This window comes from Muscardinus avellanarius (genome assembly GCF_963383645.1).
Source record: "Muscardinus avellanarius genome assembly, chromosome: 2".
NCBI lineage: Eukaryota > Metazoa > Chordata > Mammalia > Rodentia > Gliridae > Muscardinus > Muscardinus avellanarius.
Window position 1 is genome coordinate 200928915 of NC_137787.1, and position 17745 is coordinate 200946659.

Consider the following 17745-nt stretch of genomic DNA (forward strand, 5'->3'; position numbering starts at 1 on the left):
TGCCAGCCTCCTGCCCCACCCTGCATGCCAGGCACCCTCTGGTCTGCCTTCCCCTCAAGTAGGCGAGCCCCAGGCCCATGTATAGGTTTCTTCTGGAACTGATTTCTGCTCCACTTCTAAGAGCTTTTAAATGTTTGTTTTTAGAGAAGGCTTTTAAGTGGAGCATTGCTCCCTCTGCTGAGTCTGTTCCGTTCTGCAGCACCCCTCAAGCTCATAAAAAGTGGAGCTGGCCAAGGCAGCCTCTTAAGTATGGGTGTGCCTCACCCTGCCCTGTTTCCTTCACTCAGTTTTCACCTAATTGAGGGTGTGCTGAGGAGATGGGGTGCGGGTGGGCACCCCTTCGAGTACTGCTCAGCCCGAGCCTCCCAAGGTCCCCACCCCAGGTGCCAGCGCTTCCAAAGCGAGTGCCTGGCCTGCGTTTGCTTGGAGGGAGTTTGCCTCTTCCTGTCCTCCTGGACAGCTCTGCCAGGAGGGTCTGTTCCAGCGCTGGCGCCCGGCCGTCCCCAGCCATCTGTCCTTGCTCCCCTGACACGTGCTGTCACAGGACTGGTGGGGTCCCAGCAGCAGGAGTGCCCATGCCGAGACTGCCCTGAGGATCCTAGGTGGGTGCCAGCAGCTGGTGAGAAAGGCCGGCGTGGGAGAGGCGGCTACTTGATGGTGCAGAGCTTGGTTGCTCTGGCCGCCCCGTCCCTGAGCCGAGGGCTCTGGCATCAGCTTCCTGTCCTGTCCTGTTTCCCAGGATCTGAGCAAGAGCCCTAAGACCATGAAGAAGCTGCTGCCGAAGCGCAAGCCGGAGCGCAAGCCTTCGGACGAGGAGTTCGCTTTGCGCAAAAGTGAGTGCTGTGGGCCCGGGGGGATGAGGGCTTCCTGGCCACACTAGGGGGGCCGCGCCGCCTTTCCACCTCGCCTGCTGCCTTCTGCGCCAGTCACCAGCCGAGGGCCTTGCTGAGTCTTTCCTAGGTGGGCTATGAGGAGCTGGAAGTCGGGTCTGCCCTCCCCAGGGCCCCCGGGTGCTCGGGCGAGCTGTGGAGACATTTGGAGCGGGGCCCTGGAAAGCTGCCCTTCTCTTCCTTCTTGTTGTGTGACTTGGGAAGGCGCACAGCTGGCAGATGGCTGGCCAGGGGCCTGTGTGACAGGCACTGGAGGAACTTGCCTGGGGGCACCCCCCCTTGGCTGGTGACTTGAACTCCTGGTCTCGCGCCTCTGTGATGTCCCTCTCGGTCACCTTACCCCTGGGGACCCTCTCGAGACCTGCTTGCAGAAGTGGGCTGGCAGGGCAAGAGATGCTGGTCGGAACTCGACTGCAGCAGCCTCGCCCTGTGGAAGGTGGCTGCAGGGCACAGCAGCTCTGGCACACAGTCCCGCCAGCCTGGGCTCGGGCCCGCTGCCACGGCCAAGCCTCCTGCTCACCCCCCGTGTGAGGCTGTGAGGGCGAGACCAGCAAGGTTCGCTGTCCTGCGTGCCCCTCTCTGGCGCCAGGCGGGAGCTGTCAGACATTGGCAGCAGGCACTTTCCCTCTGTGTGCTGGAGCGAGGAGCAGCACCGTGAAGGCGGGGCACCTCCCCGTGGGAGCTCAGGACTTAGTAGAAGGCACACAGTGAACGGGCAGTGGGCGCTTGGGCGCAGTACCTAGCCTGCGAGGCGTAGGGCACAGCTCTAGGAGAGAATGTCAGGCCCGACCCTGGGGAAAGGTGTGGGCAGCCCACAGGAGGAGCATGGAGGCTCGCCTCCGCCGCAGTCCTCCCAGGTTAGAGATGGGGCTTTGAGGCGAAGGTGGACAAGCCGTATGCCCATGGGCTCTGCTGCTTCCACGTCCCTGGAGCTGTGTAAGCTGCCTCACCTTCATTACTCAGATCCCAGGACTTTCTCTAGTCTGTGAGGCAGCGATGGCAGGCAGCAGACAGTGCCGTCCTCCAGTCGCCTCCTCCGAGCCGTCCGCACTGTGTGACCCAGGCGGGTCAGCGATGGCTGCCGCCCTCGGAAGCCACAGCCGGGTCTGGCGCCGTGATTCTTCTCTGCCTGTGTGTGGCATGCTTGTCCTCTGTGTCTGAAAGGAGCACTTGCGTACATCAGCTGGACATGAAGAGTCCCCACAAAGCCAGCCACCTGCCCCCAGCCCGCCGCTGGGGATCACCTTGCTGTAGCCCTCTCTGGAGCCAGCTGCCCCTGCTGAGGGAGGGGCTTGTCACAAGAAGCTGTGGAAAGAGTGCTTCCTGGTGGGGACGCAAAGCCTTCTCAGTAGTTTGATTTCTGTGTGCTGTAATTTATCGTCTAGTACTGAATAATAATTTGACTTGCCCTATTTATGTTTTAGTCTCTTAAAATGATATTGAGGCTTAATTATTATACAGCTATTAATATTTTAGCCTTCTTTCCACATTTTTATTAGAATAGGGAGAACTTTTTTGTGTGTGGAACTGGGGATTGAACCCAGGGGCATTCTACCTCCGAGCTGTACCCCAGCCCTATTTTTTATACTTGGATTTTGAAAGAGGGTCTCACTTAGTTGCAGAGGGCCTCACTAGGTAGCTGAGGCTGGTTGCAAACCTGTGACCCTCCTGTCTTAGCCTCCCAAATGCTGGGATTACAAGTGTGTGCCACCACGCCCGCCCGGCCAGCGGACCCTTTAAAACATGTGCTCCCTACTCTGCTGGTCTGAGGGCTGTGCCCTGTCCGGCTGCCCTGAGAGGCTGTCAGTCAGGTAACTTCTGTTCTCGTGCCTGGGCTCTGGAGAGGAGGCCAGTTTTTGCAAGGTAGCCCGCTGCTCCGGGCCAGCAGGAGCCCTGGCTTGGGCATTGTGCATTTCCTGGGTCAAGTTCTGAGCAGGGATTGGGTCCCAGGATTGTTCCTTGAAGACTTGGGGTCTGTTGCCAGTCCAGAAGGTGCCTTCTCTACTCCTCAACGCGGGGCAAGGCTCGCCTCTGCCTGGAGGGTGGCGCGCTTGTGAAAACATGACTGATTCTCATTTCTTCTTTCAGGGAGGTTGAACATCTTTTCTTCCTGCCATTGTTCTTTGTGAACTGCTTCTTATCTCTTGTCTTCTTAAAGTTTGTAGGTAGCAGGTATCGTTTTTCCTTATAGAGTAGTAAAATAGTTTTTATGTGGTTATGGTAGTAACCTTTTGCTAGATATGTTGCAGATAAAAACATGTTAAGAGAAGTAGGTGTTGTTTTGAAAGATCTGTCTGTAGGTAGAGAACATTTGCCTGCCAAGGGAAGTGCAGGCCATCTTCAGGTCTGGATCTGGCTGGCCGGCCATGCAGCCGTGGCTCTGGAGAGCTGGCTGGCTGAGTGCGGCAGGCTCGGTGGTGACCATCTGCATCTCTCCACAGGCACAGCTGCTCTCGAAGAAGATGCTCAGATTCTGAAAGTCATCGAAGCTTACTGCACCAGCGCCAAAACACGGCAGACTCTGAATTCCAGTAAGTTGCTTGGGAATGCCTGGCCCGTTTGAGGTCAGGCCGCAGCGCCCCAAGCATGCTAATGCTTCCCTTGGATGCATTTCGGAGGTGGCGAGAGACTAGCTCAGGTGCTGCTGCTGCTCCACTACTGGCCTAGTGTCGGAATCTGTGCAGGTTTAGAGCGCTTCACAATTGTTCTTGTCCCAAACACAAACCTAGAGCAAAGCTCTTACTGGCTGTTTTTCTTTTATAAACCACTTGGAACTGAGCACAAGCCGATGTGCTTGACAGACTTGGGCATCGCGGCGCTCAGCTGTGTCTCCCCAGTACTGTGTGAAGCGGAAGCATTCTGTCCTCGTGCAGGTGGGAGCGGGCACAGCATGGCGCGGCTGTGGAGGAGTGGGCCGCAGGGCACCTCCCGAGTGCTGGGCCCGCAGCGCGCTGCCTACGCTCCTCTTCCTCCTTATTTTTGGCTCTTTTTGAGAACAGGATACTTTGGCATAAAGACTGGTTTTTATCGGGATGTGTTTGGTCCTTCCCAGCGTGGGTTTCGCAGGCATCCCACCTCTCCCTTCCCATCACCTGCAGTTAGCGGTGCTTCAGATTAGCGTCCTGGCCTACCTTGAACAGTGCTGTAAAACAGAAGAGTAGGAACGGCTTTTTGTTCTCTAAGATGCTTTAGGTTTTGTTAAGGTCAAATCCAGGCAGCATTTGTGGTGGCCTGTGGACCTTTCCTTTTTTAATCTGCCCTGCATTTTGCCCGTGCCCCGTGCAGTGCCTGGGATGGGAAGGCTTTCTCCAGGCTCAGCCCCGTCATTGTCCCCGCTCCCCCCAGCGGAGGTACCAACTTGTAGTAACGAGTCAGCACTGTAGCAAGAAAGGCAAAGGCCCAGGGACTCAACCAGCCAGAGAACGTGTGTCTAGTTAGGCGATAGTGTACTACAGATCTTGTGACTAAAGGTATTGTGTGTTTATAATTTGACAGTGATTGTGTTAGAAGTATATGTTACGTTGTTCTATAACTGTGTTATGGTTCTCATATAGAACCCTAGTTTTCCTTGGGTTTTGAATTGACGTTGTTTAAATTCTCAGTTTCAGTCACTTAGAATGCACTTGTAACGCAGTGACCCAGGGCAACACAGCGGTCTGGAGCTGCGGACGCCCGCCTCTCTGGCGCTGCCCAGCCGCTGCGCAGGCGGGAGGAGCTGTGCGGGGCCTATCCTTTGGCGGGTTTTGCAGCCGCCCCATGCAGTGGTCGGCACACTCACTGAGCCCTGCTTTCTGTTGACACTGTGGTGTCCACTGGGCCTCAGATGCGGGAGCCGGGGCCGAAGTCTGTCGCTCTCGGGCGCAGGCATGGCAGGAGACCTGCACGCTTGTGCTGGAAGGTGGTGGACATAATGGTAGTTAGACATCGTTTATAGTGAAAGCAGCTCTTCCACTTTAACTGCTCAGTGAAAACAGTGTTTAAGATAGTATATTTCACCTACAGTTCAAATCCGCTCAGCATCTATTTGGATGCCAGTAAGGCTTCCTAAACCATATCGACTTCTATCTCAAGGAAGTGGTGCTCTTCACAGACCACGTAGCCCGAGCGAGCCTGTTCAGAGCCCACCTTGGCTGCTGTGGCTTGCCATTCCCTGCCGCAGGCCCCAGCTCCCCAGAGGCCTCGGCCCTGCATGTTCCCATCTTGCTGCCGCTGCCGCTGCCTGGCCGGGCCCCGCTCCCCATTGCCAGCCACACACGGGGTCGCTTCTCTGCTCCATCCCTCGTGCTGGCCTCTGCAGCTCGCCTTGAGCGTGGCAGCCCTGCCAGTTCTCACGGCACTGGGGCATCGCCTGGGCCACAAGCTGAGCTCCAGCGAGGCCCGTCAGCACTGGTGGAAGGGAAGGGACCTCCCAGACCTGGCCTCCACTCTGAGCCATTCACACTGGTGGTAGATTGGCAAGGTAAGTGTGGACCCTGCTAGTGATGAGAGTCTTGGTAAAGAGGTACCTGAAGAAGCAAGTAAAATTCTGTGACGTTATTTTGCATTCAATACGTCTGTTGACTGAATAGAAAATAGCTTTTAGTCAGCCACTTAAATGGTACCTTTTACAGATGTTGACATGAGACTATTAATAAAATTGGTTAATTGCCAAGTGTTTAGAATCATTTGGACATAGGCATAATTTGTAGAGTTCTTAGGTGAGCACTCTATACAGTATATCTTTAAAAGGAACAGTTTAGAAACAATGTCATGATTTAGGTTTATTGAAATAATAATCGATCTAGTTTTGCTTAGTTATGAAAACCCAGCCTTAAATAAGGAGAAACAGACATTGTTGCCATTTTTTAACAGTATTTTCTCTTTTCCCTCTCTCCCATCACCTTTGCTTTGTTCCATGTGTGGTTGTGGCTCTTCCTGTCCGTCCCTCCTCACCCCACCTCTGCCTGTCGCACCTGTCACTCCTCCCGTCTTAGCATGGCAAGGCACTGACCTGATGCATAATCACGTCTTGGCTGATGACGACCAATCAAGTCTAGACTCCTTGGGTCGTCGCAGTAGCCTTTCTCGTTTGGAGCCCTCAGACCTCTCCGAAGACTCTGAGTATGACAGTATATGGACAGCCCATAGTTACAGAATGGGTTCTGCATCTCGTAAGAGCTGTTGCTCATATATCTCTCACCAGAACTAATGCACTTCTGAGCTCTTCTTAACCAGTGCTTGTTGTATCGCAGCCTGCTTTTCTTAGATGTTTTCTTGCTGTTTCTTGTCTCTTTTATGTGATATTTTAACAACTTTTGAGAGTGTTCCGGAATTTCCCATTGTACCTGGTGGAGGCTCTATTGCCAGTCTGAGAATGCACACCGCTGCGTGCTGGAGGGGATGGTGGGTCCACTGAGCTGTGCCCAGGGTGCTTTTCCCAGTGCAGACCTGTTTTATAAAAGCTCCAGATGGGTTGCCTTTTTATTCTCAGTGTAGCAACTGTTACATTCTTTTTGGATACAGCTGTATGGACACTTATATTTTATACCAAAACCACAGGGTTTGCGATCTAAGTGCCAGCAGCACAGAGGAGAATGGCCTTACACGTAGTGACCTACGTGTTTTGCGTGTGCTGTACAATTGGTCGAGCAGTTGAGAGAGGACGAGAGAAGTGGCTGTGGCGGAGTACCGAGTCTGGTCGAGTGCTGGTTGCCTGGCCGTGCAGCAGGCCCTGTGGGCCCAGGCCTGAGCGCAGGGCAGGCACCACCGGTGTGCGGAGCCTGTCTTCAGCCACGGCTCCCGCTCTCCCGCGTCCTGCATGTGGCCCTGAGGGGGAGCGCTCCTGTCTAGAGGCAAGCTTGCCAGCACACGGCACCATCCCTGGTGAGGTGGTGACTGCTGTTAGGTGACCCTCTGCACTCAGGGCGAGCCCAGGGCTGCAGCAGCCCACCCCTGCAGGTGTAGGCTGAACAGACCATCCAGAGGGTTGGGTCAAGCGCTTGGCTTCAGTCACAGCCTGGCTGCCCTGGCACCCCTGCGCCTCCCACAGAGCCATAGCACAGCGCTGCTTCAGCAGCCGGCTGCAGTGAAACTCCGTTTACAGCAACCCGTAGCGCGGGACCCAAAGCCTGCTGGCAGACGCTGCGGACCTGTGCGGTCCGGTAGCTCGATCACCAGTGTCCGCCCCTCTGGGTTGTTGTAAGGAGTTTTCACGGGCCTCACCAAGGCTGATCTCCGCTTCACAGAGAACTGAATGTACCGTGTTGCATTCAGTTGTAGCAGCAGGCCCAGGTCTGGCCATCGCTTGAGAGGCAGAGCCGCGTTCTCTCCCTGCACGCTGTGTTTGGTGTTAAAATGGAACCGTATGGTTTTATTTTAAGTATTCATTGAAACCAGCTTCAGAAACAGGATGCCATAGTATCGGGAACAACGTTCTTTCCTTTCCTCAGGGTGGCTGGGATTCCAGGAGGCCGGGACCCCCTTCCCAACCCCTCCTGGCCGATCCCCGGATTCAGTGTTGTGGTCTCATTTGTGCAGGGTGCGTGCTGACGCGGTACCCACCCTCTCCTGGGAAATGGGTCCGCCTTGGCTAGCCAGAGGTGCTAGTGAGCTCCCAGCGGGCACATGCTCAGACAGCGGGGCGCTGCGTCTGCATGGGCAAGGCAAGGGCCCGGCAGCCGAGGGCCAGGGGAGCCATGCGCTCCAGACCCCTCCAAATGCCTGCCCACGCCCGGGTCGCCGCTCAGCTGCTCGCGCCCGCTGGAGATCGAGTATTTTATATCAGTTAGTCTAGAGCCAAGGTGCAGTGCAGCCTTTTAAATTTAGCAGCCCAGTATTAATCTCCAGTAGAGACACATTTTGTGTGCATTCAGACAAGTGGAGAGAGAGAAATTTTTGAAAAATATAATACAGAGTTTATACGCTTACTCTCATACAGTGGACTTGGAAGCCATTTTGTTTTTGTATTACATAGAACAAACATATTCTGAAAGGAACAGTAGACTGTCTCTGCTTTGGGACTCGCCATTCATCAGCACGTTGACTTGAGGTCTCCGCCGTGCCCGAGCCGGCTCCAGTTGCTGGTACACGCTGTGTGCCACCACGGGAGCGCAGCCGCCCTGCTGGGGCTGTCTCACACCAAGTGTCTGTCACCCGGTGGCCCTAACGGGACGTTTCCATCGGTGTTGTACACGCCGACATTTTGACAAGTTGCCACCAGCCCTTGTAGCGTCAGAGCCACAGACGATTTTTGTTGATAAGAGCATTACAGAAGAATAGCCTCACGGTTGGGATTTTTTTTTTATTTTTATTTTTTTTTTGCATTGATTTTGAATACCTGACACTAGCTTTTGTGACTGCTTAGAAGTGCCACAGGCCCAGAAGTGGCCCTGGTGTGGCAGAGGTGACAAGCGCCCAAAGGGCCAGCGTTTCCCTGCCCTGGAATGTGGTCACACACACACCGGCACCGTGGGCTTACGCAGCTCTGCAATCTGTGCGGTTAGAATTGGGCCAGAAGCTGAAGACGGAGGTAGGTTAAGCCGTCACCAGACCAACTGCCCAGGCCAGGTGGCCTGCCCACCGAGCCGGCGCACCAGGAGTACTGGATAAGCTATATTTATTGTGTGTTTTGCATAAAATTGCCAAAACACAGTAATGTGTATATAGTGATACACGATCTTGAAAAAAATCTCTATACTGTGCTCTTTGTCTGTTAATGGGAAAAGCCATCTTTAGTACGTGACTACCATTTGGAAATAATTGGATGTATATCTGAATGTTGCATTGTAATGTACAGTATGCATATTATTGTTTGTGGTTACATATGGCAATGAAGTGTTTGTTTTATAAAAAAAGACACCTGTTATGTACAGTTGAAATAAATTTTGCATTTGCTAGCCCGTGGCTTTTAATATTTGTTATGTGGGGGAGGGGATAGCATAGTTGCATTGAGTAGGGCCTGGCCATTCTCCCCAAACACAGGGTCTTCAGAGGCGGGCCAGGAGATACGGCGCCTCCGTTTGCCTCGTAGAGAGCTGGTGCTTCCGTAGGGCAGATCCGTGCTTTGCAAGGTCACTCTTCACTGTGCTGTATCTGATTCCTTTTCTTTTTTATAAACACGTTTTAACCACTGGAAAGTTTGTTTTCAAAAAGAAGCATTGTTGGTTTTTGTGACTAAATGGACAAAAGCACAACTTTTTTCTTATTTAGACTAAGGGTGGCCTTTGCTGCTTGTTTTATAAAGTGCATGCCCAGCTGCCTAAGAAGAGAACAGTGAAGCCAAGGGGAGGGCCAGGCAGCAGGTATTTGCGGGCCGAGGTGAGGGTCGCCAGGACACGCAGCAAGGCTGTGCTTTCTGTCGTTTAGAGGAGAGGTGAAGTAGAGTCTTGGAGCCAGAAACGCACAGAGGCCATTTAAGTGTTTGCTCCATCCCCAGAGTGGCTTCGGCTTCAGTTGAGTACAGTCAGTGTAGACTTGGGAAGGTCGTGAGTTTAGAGTGCGTGCTGCCGGGTCGCAGACCCTGCCCCCTGGCTCTGGTGCAGGCTCCCCGCATGCCGTGGGCGTGGCGGTTGGGCTCCACTGTCCCTGGCTCAGTGGCATGTCGCTGTTATGGCCCTGGTCAGGCACAGCAGGATGGGAGCCCGGGGTGGTCCTTGCTCGGTTGTGGCCTGGGTGTGCCATCTTGCCTGTACGCAAGAGTGCTCGATTAGATCTGTGTCTCAAGCCAAGGTCCACAGTGTCTGGGGCCCTGAGCTCGGCAAGGTTCTGAGACGCCGCTGAGGGTTTAACGTTGGTGTTCCCCTTGCTGTGGTGTGCCCCAGGCCCCTGAGTCACTCTGTATTGAGTGGGTGCTGCCGTGGGGACCCAGGCTGAGTGAGGTGCCCCGAGAGCCGTCGTGTGGGGCTGTGGCTCCATGTCTCAGCAGGCCTTGAGGGGCGGACGCCGCACACCTGCGGGCACGATCGGGCGTCCCCTGCGTGGCCGTGCTAGAGTGCTGTCAGCATGAACCACCGTGGTGTTACATCCATGCTTTATCTTACTCTCACCTGCAGTGACAAGCCAGCAGCTCTGTGTGTTCACAGACCCAGGATTGCAGGCAGTCTAGCACTCCTTGGACCACTGCCTAGAAACCCAGCCACAGCTGCTAATACTGACGCTGAGCGCAGGAAAGGAGCCGGCACTCACTGAGTTCCAGGAGCGCTAACTGAAACTCACTCAGGGTGCCTGTGAAAACCCCATCAAAACCCGCAGTGCTAGCCGGGCATGATGGCGCACGCTTGTAATCCCAGCATTTGGGAAGCTGAGACAGGAGGATCGCGGTTAGTGAGCCCTTTGCAACTCAGTGAGACCCTGTTTGAAAAATATAGAATAAAAAATAGGGCTGGGGGTGTAGCTCAGAGCTAGAATGCCCTCTGGGTTCTATCCTCAGTACCGAAAAAAAAAAAGAAAAGAGCCCTCGGTGGTGTACGGTGCAGCAGGAATCTCCAAGCAGCCATCGCACACCCTTCCTGGAATGACAGACGTGAGCCCGTCTTGTCCCCCAACACCAGCGTTTGGGAAACAGGTCTCCACCGCTCCACACTGTTGTGAGCCTGTTTGTGTGTCTGATTCCAGGATGAGGGCTCTTTAGTACGTGCCAGACCATTCTTTGGAGGTTAAGTGCTCTCCCTAGCCCAGTACTCTAGAAGAATTGTGCAGTAATGCCAATATAAACACTTCAGTACTTTCTGAGATAGCTTGTTAAATTTATTTACTTTCTAAAGTTTTGCTCTGAAAGAAATAGCCAAATCATTTATAAACCTGGCTAGAGAATATGCCTTTATTGTTTTGGTGAAAGGCTATAGGCTTTTCTTTTAGTTATTTCAGACAACTGTGTTGAAAGTAGGCTAAGCGTGTTAGATGGTTTCTCTTCAGAAGGCTGTATGGTTACTAATCTTCACTCCAGGGCTTGCAGTAAGCAGCCGCCCCACAGTAACAGTAGTGTGTGGAACAGTTAGCTCTCTTGAAACACAGGTCTCTAGCTTAGGCTGCTGCTGTATGCCATTGGCACCTTCTGTGTGCCTAGCTATGGCTGTAAAAAGCGGACCTGCTGTGCAGGTGTGGCTACCTGCCAGCCTGTAGCGTTTAGTTTCTCAAATGAGTTATGTTGCTTTCAGGAGTTTGAGGCTTTATCCATGACCTCATCTGGCCGAGACACAGCTGGAGAGTAGGGTCTATCCTCAGGCAGCTCTGCCGAGATGGCTCCTGCGTGACTCGCCGTTCCATGTGGAGGTTAGCCACACTGAAGGGCCACCCAGGCATACGAAGTGCCCAGCCCTTTTTTTTTTCTGCAGTGACATCCTTTGTGGCTCTCTTATTTGTCCTTTGTAAATTTTAATGCTAAGGACAGATAATGTCAACAGATTGTCCAAGGGAGGCAGAAGAGTCTAAAGTAACTGAAAAAAAAAAAGGACAGAATCCACTTGAAGTGTGGTAAAGCCTTTCTCAGTTTATCTTGTTTGCTAATCCTTTTGAAGAACCATGTCTCAAGTTGAATGTGCCAGATTCACCTTGGATTCACCATTGATGAATCTGACTCTGGTGTGGTCCCTCAGAGGGAGACTGCTAAACCATCTGGCCCAGTCAGTTCCCTTCACAGGGGAGGTTGAGAGGAATCGCTTTTTTGTACATGTGAAGTGTAGATATGGTGTAGATGCATGAATCTTTGGAACTTGACGTCCCATTCCAAGGGCCGGCGTGGAGGGGAGGCCCGGGAGGACCCCACCTGGCGGCACGTGTTTTCTTTGGAGTTCTTTCTCGTGTGCCCCGTGTCCTAGCAGACTTCCCCACTAACCAGGAGAGGTCCAGGAGAAGGCACACTTACACTTCTACAGGCTGCAGCCACACTGGGGGTCATCTTGGAAAGGGACCTCTCCTCCTACCTGCTGGACCCTGCTAAGTGGCGGGGGCAGGGGGCAATGCTGTCTGCCTAGTGATGTTTTTAAAAACATCTTTTTTGGGACCACATCCTGAAATTGTTTCCTTGAGACCTGTGGGGTGTGGCCAGGGCCTGTAGGTGCACTCCCACACTCTGAACCCCACAACATGAATGGGAAAGCTTTGACAAATTAATTTGCAAATATATTCACTATACCTGCTCATTAGAGCTTTTGACAAAATTACAAGCACTTGTGTTTGATTATAAGACTGAGGTCACTGAGTACACATGAAAGTCCTCCTTCCGTTGGTATGAAGTGTGAGTCTTAAGATGCGTGTGCTGCATGATAGAGCCTCCTTGAATCCTCCCCAGAGCTTGTCCTCCACCTGACCTCCGCCTGGGCGCTCAGCTTGGCTGCTCCGCCCTCGTCGTCTCTCAGGGGCTGTGCGAGCGCCCTCTGGTGGCGCGGAGGCTTTGCAACACAAAGGGCGTCCGCAGAGGCGCAGTCCTTGACTGCTGCTGGAGAGTGGAGCTAGGCTCTCTTTGCATCTGGGGCGTCTTCTGAGCCCCCTGCCGTCACCAGGCTCACAGCTCCTGTTTGACTTGTTCCACCCAGAAGAGGACATGCCTACAGTAAAGTGCTGGGGAAGCTCTCTATATGACATTTTACTTTTTAAACACTGGTGTTATCCTGAGGTTTCCATGACAACAGGGATGTGCAACAAGTGGCCTCCTTAAGTCGGACAGACTTTCAGGAAGACATGGCAGGCACGCCAGAAATGCAAAGCCAAACAAGTTGCCCAGCACGCCACAGTTAACCAGCTTATCTCAAACAACAAGTGCTCCTTTCCTAAGGAAGGCCGTTTAATCTACCGCAACCGCACTTGCAGCCTCGTGTGCTGCGGTTGGTTGGTCCCTCCGACTTGCATCAGATGTACGTTTTCAGAATGCAGATGGAGCCAGACATGGTGCACGCTTGTCATCCCAGCATCTGGGGCTGAGACAGGAGGGTGGTGGGTCCCGACCAGCTTCAGCTACTATTTAGGCCCTTTGCAATTCAGTGACATCGACTCCCTGATTCAAAATAAAGAATAGGACTGGGGGTGTAGCTCGGAGGTAGAGTGTCCCTGGGTTCCATCCCCCGCACCACACACACACTAAAAAAAAACAAATGGTGTGTCTTCATGCTGTATAATCTTTTGGGGTATGTGTGGTATTGAGCATTGAACCCAGGAACATTTTATCTCTGAGCTACACCTCCAGCCCTATTTTATTTTTTATTTTGAAACGGCCTCGTTAAGTTGTGAAGAGCCTCACTACATTGCTGAGGCTGGCCTTGAACCTGCAGTCTCGGCCTCCCGAGTACTGGGATTACAGCGTGTGCCACCATGCCCGGCCCCTGAGCGATCTGTACTAGGATTACAAGCGTGTGCCACCATGCCCGGCCCCTGAGCGATCTGTACTAGGATTACAAGCGTGTGCCACCATGCCCGGCCCCTGAGCGATCTGTAATCTTTGAGAAACTCTTTCCCTCCCATTATTAAGTTAGCCCTGACTCCTTCCCTCACCTTTTAAATGAATGGATCTTGTGGTTGATGGCTTCTTCTCAAGAGACCAGCCCTCAGAGCCTTTGTGGACATCATGCTGGGTCCACAGCATAAATGTCCCCTGACAATGCAAACAGTTTACTTCTTTCATTTGGAGAAGTTCCAGGGACGGGGAATAAGGTTTTCTTAAATAACCAGATATTAACTTTATCTTTTTTCCCAAGCATGTACTATGATATCTTTATTTTTGGATGTTGTTATAAATTTTTAATTGCAAGTTTTTTTAAGTTATAAACAGTGTGTGTGTTCTACATGGTCTTTTGTATGTCTTTCTAAAATTCCTGGAATATAATGGCTTAAAATTTGGTTAAATGTCCAGAGTAATGTGGTCAGAACCTGTAACTTTCTTGTTGAAATATTTTGTATTTAAAGAGCTGTAATCCAGATTCAGAAATGAAATTTAATAAATTGCAAAATGGCAGGTGTTTCCTCTCCTCTGTATTGAGGCTTTGGGCATGAAAAAGCTCATGCTGGGCAGACCGTAGGCGTGGCGGGGGAGGGAGCGGTAGAGGGAGCCCCTCTAGTCTCGTCTGTCTGTGGGGTTTAGTGAGCAGCGCTGGAGTCGGTGGGTGGAGATAATAGGTAGTAGAGCTCCGTTCTTAGTTCTACCGTGGCATTCACCAGAGCCTCTCTTTCTTTTTAATAATCTTAGGTTCACGCAAAGAATCTGCTCCACAAGTTTTGCTTCCGGAAGAAGAGAAAATTATAGTCGAAGAAACTAAGAGTAATGGCCAGACAGTGATAGAAGAAAAGTAAGCTGTCTCCCAGTATGTTGGGGCCCCGCCTGGTGGGTAGAAAGAGGCCCGAGGGCTGGGCGTGGCTCTGCTACCTGGACATTTAAACATGCTGGTGGATTGGAGCTGAACCGCTAGGACTTAGCGCAGTGGCTGTGTGAAGTTGTGCACCTGTGGGACCAGCAGGGCCGAGCCGCCAGCCCGAGTCCCCAGTGGCTGCACTGCGCGCCTCCCGCTGACCTGCCTGTCCCCTTTGCTCTTCCAGGAGCCTCGTCGACACCGTGTATGCATTGAAGGATGAAGTCCAGGAGTTACGGCAGGTACGCTTGCTGCCAGCGCATTCACCTTGTTTGTTTTAAAAGTCTTTAATGGGAAGCTGGGCGTGGTGGCGCACACTTGTAATCCCAGCATTCGGGAGGCTGAAACTGGAGGATCATGGTTCATGGATGGCCTCAGCTACTAAGTGAGGCCCTCCGCAACTTAGTGAGACCCTGTTTTAAAATAAAGAATAAAAATAGGGCAGGGGATGTGGCTCAGAGGTCAAATGCCCCTGGGTTTCATCCCCAGACCCACACATACACAAAAAGTCTTTAATGGGAAAAAAAGAGGAAAACGCTATGTTGAAAATGAAGCTGGTGCCGGGCGTGATGGCGCAGGTTTGAAGCCAACTACGCTGGCTTAAGAGACCCTGTTTCCAAATAAAAATATAAAAAATAGGTGTCTGGGAGTGTTTCCAAAAAAAAAAAAAAAGTATAAAATAGGTCTGGGAGTGTAGCCCGGAGGTAGAAGGGCTTCCAGGAACCCCAGTACCACAAAAGGAAAAAAAAAAATGAAGCTGGTTGTCCCTGTGCTGAAAAAATGTTAAAGGGCGATCATGTCTTGTAGAATCCAGTACATAAAGCCATTGCCCTTCATCAGCCCCACCAGCCAGGAGTGCATGTTTAAAGTGATTTGTTTATACCCTCTTTCACTCTGTCGCTGGTGTCGTAAACCACCTCAGATCTTGTTGGAATAGCGATATATAATGTAAACAGTGTCTTGTTAACAGTTCACCTGCTGCCCCTGTGAATAGAACACAGCCATCTGCACCAGCGATGCTGGGCTGGCCGGCCAGAGGTGGTGTGTGCAGAGCCAGGGTGGTACAGCTGGGAGGCGGCGGGCAGGCGGGTACATGCTAGAGGCCGAGGGGGTCACAGGCACGTGCAGGTCGCACTTGTCCTCTCGGCCAGGCTAGGCAGTGTTGCCAGCAGCCCCGGGCTCCTCTGCCCTGAGCAGTGGGCATCCCTGGTCCACACCGCAGCCCTGGGCTCCTGCCCTGTGCGGTGGGCGTCCCTCGTCCACACCGCAGCCCTGGGCTCTTCTGTCCTGTGCGGTGGGCGTCCCTGGTCCACACCGCAGCCCTGGGCTCCTGCCCTGTGCGGTGGGCGTCCCTGGTCCACACCGCAGCCCTGGGCTCCTGCCCTGTGCGGTGGGTGTCCCTCGTCCACACCGCAGCCCTGGGCTCTTCTGCCCTGAGCGGTGGGCGTCCCTCATCCACACCGCAGCCCTGGGCTCTTCTGCCCTGAGCGGTGGGCGTCCCTGGTCCACACCGCAGCCCTGGGCTCCTGCCCTGAGCGGTGGACGTCCCTGGTCCACACCACAGCCCTGGGCTCCTGCCCTGAGCGGTGGGTGTCCCTCGTCCACACCGCAGCCCTGGGCTCTTCTGCCCTGAGCGGTGGGCGTCCCTCATCCACACCGCAGCCCTGGGCTCCTGCCCTGAGCGGTGGGTGTCCCTGGTCCACACCGCAGCCCTGGGCTCCTGCCCTGTGCGGTGGGCGTCCCTGGTCCACACCGCAGCCCTGGGCTCTTCTGCCCTGAGCGGTGGGCGTCCCTGGTCCACACCGCAGCCCTGGGCTCTTCTGCCCTGAGCGGTGGGCGTCCCTGGTCCACACCGCAGCCCTGGGCTCCTGCCCTGTGCGGTGGGCGTCCCTCGTCCACACCGCAGCCCTGGGCTCTTCTGCCCTGAGCGGTGGGTGTCCCTCATCCACACCGCAGCCCTGGGCTCTTCTGCCCTGAGTGGTGGGCGTCCCTGGTCCACACCGCAGCCCTGGGCTACTGCCCTGAGCGGTGGGCGTCCCTGGTCCACACCGCAGCCCTGGGCTCCTGCCCTGAGCGGTGGGCGTCCCTGGTCCACACCGCAGCCCTGGGCTCCTGCCCTGTGCGGTGGGCGTCCCTGGTCCACACCGCAGCCCTGGGCTCCTGCCCTGTGCGGTGGGCGTCCCTGGTCCACACCGCAGCCCTGGGCTCCTGCCCTGTGCGGTGGGCGTCCCTGGTCCACTGCCCTGTGCGGTGGGCTTCCCTGGTTCACTGCCCTGAGCGGTGGGCGTCCCTCGTCCACACCGCAGTGCAGCCGGCTCTTCCCTCGCTCCTGAGTCCATTCAGCTGCTCTTGTTTCCATTTCTTTGACTCCACCAGGGAAGTTAAAAGCGTGAGCGGAGCAAGCTGGGTAGAAGGTGTTCTTTTTGCTGTTTATTTTTGGCTGTGGTTTTTGTATTTTCTTGTGGTATGTTTTATCGTTGATTTCTTGTTCATCAATCTTAAGAGCCGCTGGGACTGCTGCCCCAGCTGTGAATCGCCTCGGCCAGGAGCAGCTCGCCGTGTGGGCACTGCGGGGCACTTGTGATTCTTGGCCTTTCTGACGCCCACCACCACATGGGGCTCCTTGCAGGTGTAATGGGGAGAAGCAGCTCCGGGCACATAAAGGTAGTGAGCTGTGGTCTGCTTAACTTCCAGGATAACAAAAAGATGAAGAAGTCTCTGGAGGAGGAGCAGAGGGCCCGCAAGGACCTGGAGAAGCTGGTGAGGAAGGTTCTGAAGAACATGAATGATCCAGCTTGGGATGAAACCAATCTATAAGGCCGGCCTTCGTTCTTCTGTTGAAGGCCACAGGAGAGCCAGCAGGGCACGTTCAGGACTGAGGACCGCCGTCTGGGCCATGCCGTAGAAAGGCCGGCCCACGTGCAGAGCCCCGCGTGAGGTTAGACACTGCAGGCCCGAGCTGCGTCCATCTCTTGGCTGACACCTCAGTTACCTCCTTTGGCAATAAGTGCAGCGACTGACAGAGCCCTGGCTTTTCCAGACTTTGGTAGGACACAGGAGCGTGACGTAGTGCCCTTGTAAATATTCCGTTGTGAGTGCATACCTGTGACCGAGCGTCGGGCTAACCTCGTGCTAGGATTTGCTTCCCACTAACCTTTCTGGTCACAGGGATTGGAGGTCATGTTCAGGCGCCCTTGCGAGCAGAGTTGTGCAGAGCTGCCTCTGGACGCGGCTGGCTCTACCTTGCCCTCTCCCTGGTGCTGTGAGCTGGCGTCCCTCTTGAGCGTGCCGGCAGTCAGTGAGACTTGAGCACATGTCAGAAGTCATCTCTTGAAGAGTGTTGCAGTCACTGGCGCTGCCTCTGAGGACGCCGGCACTGTACCTTCCACTGATGCATCTCGCTTCCTGCTGCCCATCCAGACCCCGGTTGCAGCAGTGTGCTCACGGTGTTTTGGGAGATGGCTCGGACTCTTCTGTGTGGGCTTGTGCAAGACCTCGGCAGAGCACACTGCCTCGCCCTTCCCTCGGAGAGAAGCTGGGAC

The 17745-nt window shown here is 54.0% G+C and overlaps 1 protein-coding gene across 5 annotated transcripts in view; it reads left to right on the forward strand.

The window, feature by feature from the left end:
- Nucleotides 1-17020, forward strand: part of ARHGEF7 (Rho guanine nucleotide exchange factor 7) — a gene marked incomplete at both ends in the record, with an annotated part of 127663 nt that extends 110643 nt beyond the window's left edge. For 2 of the 5 annotated variants that reach the window (XM_080689763.1, XM_080689766.1), the window contains 5 exons: nt 740-833; nt 3332-3421; nt 14044-14143; nt 14391-14445; nt 16898-17020. In XM_080689763.1, the coding sequence (XP_080545889.1) occupies nt 740-833; nt 3332-3421; nt 14044-14143; nt 14391-14445; nt 16898-17020 (462 nt within the window). Of the gene's footprint in view, nt 1-739; nt 834-3331; nt 3422-5863; nt 6079-14043; nt 14144-14390; nt 14446-16897 lie in introns of those variants that run through there. The other 3 variants (XM_080689765.1, XM_080689764.1, XM_080689762.1) reach the window with 2 other exon arrangements.
- Nucleotides 17021-17745: the final 725 nt, after the last annotated feature.